The sequence below is a fragment of the Cynara cardunculus genome (assembly GCF_001531365.2).
Source record: "Cynara cardunculus var. scolymus isolate 2C chromosome LG 12, CcrdV1, whole genome shotgun sequence".
NCBI lineage: Eukaryota > Viridiplantae > Streptophyta > Magnoliopsida > Asterales > Asteraceae > Cynara > Cynara cardunculus.
This window is the reverse complement of record NC_037539.1, coordinates 37,626,445-37,633,464: the sequence shown is the minus strand read 5'-3', so window position 1 is coordinate 37,633,464 and position 7,020 is coordinate 37,626,445. Positions and strand designations below refer to the sequence as shown.

Sequence of the window (7,020 nt, the reverse complement as noted above, 5' to 3'; positions counted from 1 at the left end):
AATTAGTTGACAATCTGCAAAGCTCAAGGAAATCTTGGTTCTGTGAATTTCTGCTCACACATGCAAATGAGAGAGTGAACCCAGATGCCTGTATTTGTTCTTTAATGTGTAAATTGTTGTTAATTAGCATTTTTAGTTGGTTCCAAGAGGTCATAGGAAGTGATCAAACTCATATGTACATAACCTTGGTTACTTGATTGCAGGTAAGAGGTAAAAAATTACAAGAATTGTATTAAACATCGGACTTATTACCAATCCTGAAACGGACTTCTAATAACAAGAGAAGCATGTACTTTGTGTCTGTTGAGGAGCAGTGTATGCATCTGAAGTTCTGTAACATGACTTTTGAGTGATACTTGTATTAAATCTGGGATTTACTAGTTTCACCACTTGTATTTGAGATACCTTATTTCATAGGCACCATAAAGGGGTTTTTCTCGGAGCAGGGTTGTTTTTACTCTAGAGTGAGATTACATTAATAGATTCAACTTTTTAAACAACTGCGCTAAGTAACTGTCGATATGAATATAGAACTAATGGCTAACACATTCTATAAATGCAGTAATATTGTTTGTGACATGAAACATGTCAACAACTTGCTCTGTAGTCACAATAACATCTATATTAGAACAATGAGTGAGAAGCACAAAATTACATTGGTGAGTGTTGTCACATTCTATGCTTTACACTTGTCAATTATGAAGAAAAGAAAGTTCAGTTTGAACCATCTGGTGCCAAGTGGTGGAAAAGATCTGCTTACTGAGTTTAATTTCTTTAAATACCACATACATGTTGATAATATTTGTTGATGCAATTGTATGCGGCTTATAAATTTGCATGCTCTTCAGGTAAACATACAAAGCCTCTTTTTTGTGTTTTACTGCATATTGCTCTTAATTTTAATGTTGACATTCTCTACAATGCAGGTGTGCATTTTTTATTTGGTTCTTCGTGCCCTTGACACCGTCGGTACGTCTTAATACCTCTAAGCTAGTTTTATTATTTTTCTTCATTGCTATAAATTGCTTGGCTGATGTGTCATTCTTGGGCCTCTTAGTATGTTGTGGTTGTTTCTTTTGTATTATCATTCCTTTTCTATTGACGATCCATACACCAATCATATATTTTCATGATTTACTAATATTTTATTTTTTCCTTTTTGCCAGAGGATGATACAAGTATAGCTGCTGATATCAAAGTACCCATACTGGTCGCCTTTCATCAGCATATCTACGATCGTGATTGGCACTTCGCATGTGAGTGTTAGGGTTATTGCCTGTCTATGAACCATTTTAATCTTATGTGTGACATATGATAGTATGTTAATGCTAATGCTAGCTTTTTTTCTTTCATGAAGGTGGTACAAAGGAATACAAAGTTCTAATGGACCAGTTCCATCACGTTTCTACTGCCTTTCTGGAGCTTAGTAAAAGGTAACTTTGGCATACAAACTATTAATTTTGGTTTATTTTGTCATTTAATAAAACTGGTGGATCATGAAATAAAAGTACCCATTTGAACAATTGATATGGTATTTCCAATTTGTGTTACAAATTTGCATATGATACAGAAGGTTTTTCCTTAGATATTGATAGAATTTGAAATTATACTCTGATGCACAATGGAAATATTCATTGGGATATAGCATAAATATGCAAACTATTTATTTCAAATGGATCTCACAATTTCAGATTGTATGCCTTTACACATCATATTTGGTCTTCCTCTAATGTTTGCTCACGCTGTTATTCCATTATTCATGAAATCTATTTACTTATGTTGTGATTTTGGAGGTCATTATGCATTTAACAAGTAACAACTAACAAGCAAGAAAAACCAAGTGTGCATCCATGACTTCTGTTGGATATGCTCCTTAAGTTTCGTGGTTACCTTCATTGAGTTTTCGCATATCCCACAAGGATTAACAATTTGTAAGGTTAACTTGCAGGACAATTGAAATATTAACAATAATCTTGGGTCTAATCGTCGATCACATCATAAATCCCGTTCGTATTCTTCACCAGTGACACATGTTAGCCACTTATACATCTTATTATCCATCAATGCTTCTGACAACCTGAAGATCAGTTTGTTTTTGCCATGAATCCAACTTGTGTTGCTTAAATGTTTGAGCAAATAGATGCTGAACAACTGTTAGAATGTTTCTGCAGGGTTTAGTAATGCTTGGAAGCTACATTTTGTCTTTGGTGCATACTAACAAAAAGTTGTAATAATCTGTGTTCAACTAATATGAATTTCTACTCGTGAACATGTGTAGACATTTTAAGTGTTCAAATGCATTCATGATAGGAATTTTGTCTGTGCTCGTGCATCCTTTACAAAAAGTTGATCTACAATGCTCCAATTATTGTGCAGTTATCAGGAAGCAATTGAGGATATAACAATGAGAATGGGTGCAGGGATGGCAAAATTTATATGTAAAGAGGTACTTGTTATCATTGTTCAAAGTACCATTATAACTGTCATTGTCCATATCTGGCATGTCAATGCATGTGAGGCTCTAAATGTGGTTCTTTTTTTAGTAGGTTGTGTGTATATTATCAGAAAACAATTAAGCCTTCTTTTCATATATCACTTGATTTCTGTCCTTTACTTGCTAACCAGGAGGTTAAGTGGAGACTCTGCTCCATGAGTGCACATGGGCATGCACATGGTCATCTTTAGGAATTTCATTTTGTTAGAAACGTTCTACGTATTTCTCAGTAGCCATATCTAGCATGGCTTGTAGTTTGCCCCCTTTACATTCCAAGCTTTCATTATATTAAATGATAGTATAGCACATGTCTGTCCCTAAGGTTTAAAATGTTTCAGCCAATTTTTGTACTCTAGTTTTGGTTGAGTAAATTTGAAGACGACTGTGTCGGTCTCTTCGTGAGAAAGGAAAATGAGTCTGTTTCACCTTGCAGGTTGAGACAATTGATGATTATGACGAGTATTGTCATTATGTTGCGGGGCTTGTTGGATTAGGACTGTCAAAGCTCTTCTATGCCTCAGGCACAGAAATTTTGTTTCCGGATCCTCTCTCAAATTCAATGGGTTTATTTCTCCAGGTAAATTTTGGACATTGGATGGATCAGCATTTTAAGCCTTAATGTTTTTCTCAAATATTTGTAAATCTGACTCAGCATTGTATTACTGGTCATATGTTGCAGAAAACAAACATCATTAGAGATTATCTCGAGGATATAAATGAGATACCCAAGTCACGCATGTTTTGGCCTCGTGAGATCTGGAGTAAATATGTGAATAAACTAGAGGTACCGGTCTTCCAATGCAGTTTTAAATCCTTTCTACTTAATCTTGTTATGATTTATAACCAAGGGTGAACTCATGATTTAATAAGCATTGATGTTAGGAACATCCTTCTAATTGATAACTTTAATGATATGCACCTCAGGACCTGAAGTACGAAGAAAACTCCAAGAAGGCTGTTCAGTGCTTAAATGATATGGTGACGAATGCTTTAATACACATTGAAGATTGTTTAAAATATATGTCTGACTTGCGTGATCCAGCTATCTTCAAGTTCTGTGCTATACCCCAGGTATGCTTCATAGATTAACATTTGATACGCCTTCTTGATATATTTCCATTTTACAATGGGACGACCTTAATCTGGCGTAGCCTTTTGAACCACTTACATCTAATATACTAGTTAAGAGAATATATTTATCGGTTTGAACTTCAAATAAGCATGTATTGGCTGTTCAATAATATGGTTGCTTTCTAGTTCAATTTCTTCTGGTCCATACCAGATTAACAAGATGAGGAGTTGGGTTCTCATCTTACCTAATTTATTATACCCATAACTACAAAAACATCATTACCTCATTAAAAAGGACTATGTATGAAGTAGAAAATCTTTTTGGTCAAAACATGCACTTGTGTTTGGATGTTTTAACTTTTACTTGAGCATCAAATTATCCTGAAATGATTACAACACATGCTACTAGAAACTTGAAACTCTTTCTTCCTCCACTCTTACTTTATATCATTATTTTGTATTCAAAAGCTTGTGTAATAAACCATGCTAACTTGGGCTTATATTTCATCAGATCATGGCAATTGGAACACTAGCTTTATGTTACAACAACATTGAAGTTTTCAGGGGTGTAGTCAAAATGAGACGTGGTAAGCTTTCTGTCTTGCTCCAAATATCAACATGTTACTTGTTTTTGATTTTTGGACTTCTTGTCTGAAAAGAATCTTCATAGCGATATTCTTAAATGAAGAGCCCATAAACTTGCTCTTCTGGTCTTTCCTGTCTTTTAAGCACCTAATATTAGTTTTGGTGCACAAGATTCTCATATTTTGTCATCGCTGAATGTTTTGAATTATTATTCTTCTGACTTCCGTCTTCTTCTCTAGGCCTTACTGCAAAAGTAATTGATAGAACCAAGACAATGGTAGATGTGTACGGTGCTTTTTATGAATTTTCTTCGATGCTCAAATCCAAGGTATTAACAACGCAAGAGGTTTGTGCAGTGTGAAGCTTTTCATTTTCGTGGATTTAATAACGATAGGGTGTTACAGGTTGAGATGCATGATCCGAATGCCAAAACAACAATCAGCAGGATAGAAGCAGCTCAGAAAATTTGCAGGGATTCTGGCACCCTTACCAACAGGTATTTTCAATTCTCATTACATCAACTTTCTTGGCCAAGTATGTAATCTAACATTCTGATCCCCAACTGGGTATTGTATATTCATCAGGAGATCGTATATACTTAAGAGCGAGCCAAGCTACAGTCCTGCTCTGGTGAGGATTTCCTTTTCTTATTCTTGCCCAAATTACCCTTATGATTCTGAACAGTCGATTAACGATTTTACATGATGTTTTGTTGCAGATTGCTTTGGTTTTCATTATACTGGCAATTCTTTATGCATATGTGTCTGCTAATCGACCAAATAAAATCAGTAAGCATATTGGTTTAAATTTGATATAAGTAAGAAAGTGTTGGCGTATTATTACTAGTTACTGACGGAACTGGTCGTGTTGCAGAGCTTACTTTGTAAGAAGAACGTGTTGGTGTCGATATAATATGCGGCGGATGGGATGGGATGGGATGGGATCGGATCCAACTGTGAAATGTGAAAGGTTATTGGGTTTTGTAGGTTTCATTTGTTTTTGTGTCTCTATGTTGGTTGGTATGAAAGAATGTTAGAATGAGCAGCAGGTGTAAATGGAAGTAGTAGTTGTTATGGACATGAATCCAAGAAACCTAAAGTCACCAACTACTCTTTTTTAGAATTCAATTGTGATGGATGTGCTTCCTTTATATTGAAATCATTTCAATTTAAGAACCATTTGTTTCGCTTGGTAAGTATTTATCGGTTTAGTATGTGATAAAATGGCCCTTTAGATTCGAAATAAACTTGGGTTGTTAGTATTAGCACCACCAAATGGCGACCCTGTTAGGGGTTATTACTTATTTAGCAATGCTATATGTGCCAACTGTGATAGCACCACTAATACTATAGCGGCTCAATTAACTCCGTAAATGTTGGAGTTAGGGGCCGTTTACCCAATTGCTTACCCGGTAAGCGCTTACTGATACGAGTCAACACTATGATTTATTTTGATGCGTAAGATTTTAGTATATTAAAACATATCGAATGCAACAATTTAGTGGGTAAGCGCTTACCTGGGTAAGAGTCGTCATCTTCACTTACCGAGTAAGACTTTCCATCGTTCTCATCGCTCTTACCCAGTAAGATTCTTGACCCTTCTCATGTTTATCCAATGAAATTTATCCAATAAGTACTTAACAAGTAAGTGTTTAGTAAACGTCCCCTTAGATTCAAATCTTATTGTGGAATCTCGAAAATGTTTAATTTTTTTAAAATTATTATACATGATTCCATTGACGCAAAGCTCCACTTCAATTTCAATATATAATCCATCTATTAGTAGGCATGGGAATGGGGCGGGAACCTCAATCCTTGTTCCTGTTCCCGATTACTTATCTCTAACTCCGTCCCTGTCTCCATCTCCGTTAGGGTGGGGATTTCTTTTTTCTGTTTATGTAAGTTATTTTAAATTAAATATGTGAGAGACCATACATGTTTAAATGTCAAATGAATTTAATTTAATACAAAAAAACCACAACATCATATAAGAATTAATAACCTTAAAATCATAAAAAAATTCAATTTAATCCAAAAAAACCTAAAACCACATATACCAAAAGATATTGAGTAATATAAAACTATATCGAGTAACTATATTTTGACTTGAGATTCAAAATATTAAATATTGTTTGAAGTAAGTTAAACGTGGACTTCTAGCAGTTGGTTACCTCCTCAAATAGTCAATTTATTAACCACCATCTCCAACCATCACATCTGTTTGTGAACCATTGTTCACTGCCTTGTATATATATGTCATATGTATCCTACTGTTGTGTGTTGTAATCTTGCACAGAAGTCAATAAATAAATATACACGTATTTATTGTATCTTCACCTTTGTTCCAACACATATTAACATCCAAAAAATAACAATTTAAGATTATAAACGTAGTTAGGAAATAGGAAATTATGAATTATTGTTAAGTAATATATATATATATATATATATATATATATATATATATAATTTATTAATTAAAAAAATATGAAGGGTACTAGATGGGGCGGGAGTACAATACACGTCCCCATCCCCATCCCCGGTTTGAGACAAACAGGATCTGCGTTCCTATCCCCGATTTAGCCAGGAATCCCCGTTCCTAACCGGAGCGGGTGGACAGGGTTCCTCGACAGATCGGGGTTCATTCCCCTGCTTATCAATTAACAATAGTATTACCTTAACTGATACTTCTAAAATAACCTAAAAGAAGTGAAAGGACTAGGAATAGTTTTATTGATTCTCAATTGTATGGAAGGAAATAAAGAGATTGTTACTATGGGTTCGCTCATAGTTTCAATATTGTATAACAACAATGTGATTTACGGTCTCAAACATATATCAATAAATCACAAAGCAAACTGATCCGATACA

At 34.7% G+C, this 7,020-nt stretch overlaps 1 protein-coding gene across 1 annotated transcript in view; it reads left to right on the top strand.

Moving 5' to 3' along the window:
- Positions 1-5,329, top strand: part of LOC112522476 (squalene synthase-like) — a 6,317-nt gene extending 988 nt beyond the window's left edge. The window contains exons 2-14 of the mRNA XM_025131599.1: positions 927-969; positions 1,167-1,256; positions 1,358-1,433; positions 2,377-2,446; positions 2,928-3,071; positions 3,174-3,278; positions 3,419-3,565; positions 4,077-4,152; positions 4,390-4,478; positions 4,555-4,646; positions 4,735-4,780; positions 4,869-4,938; positions 5,024-5,329. Of these exons, the coding sequence (XP_024987367.1) occupies positions 927-969; positions 1,167-1,256; positions 1,358-1,433; positions 2,377-2,446; positions 2,928-3,071; positions 3,174-3,278; positions 3,419-3,565; positions 4,077-4,152; positions 4,390-4,478; positions 4,555-4,646; positions 4,735-4,780; positions 4,869-4,938; positions 5,024-5,037 (1,062 nt within the window). The 3' untranslated portion in view covers positions 5,038-5,329. The remainder of the gene's footprint in view (positions 1-926; positions 970-1,166; positions 1,257-1,357; positions 1,434-2,376; positions 2,447-2,927; positions 3,072-3,173; positions 3,279-3,418; positions 3,566-4,076; positions 4,153-4,389; positions 4,479-4,554; positions 4,647-4,734; positions 4,781-4,868; positions 4,939-5,023) is intronic.
- The last annotated feature ends 1,691 nt before the right edge of the window (positions 5,330-7,020 follow it).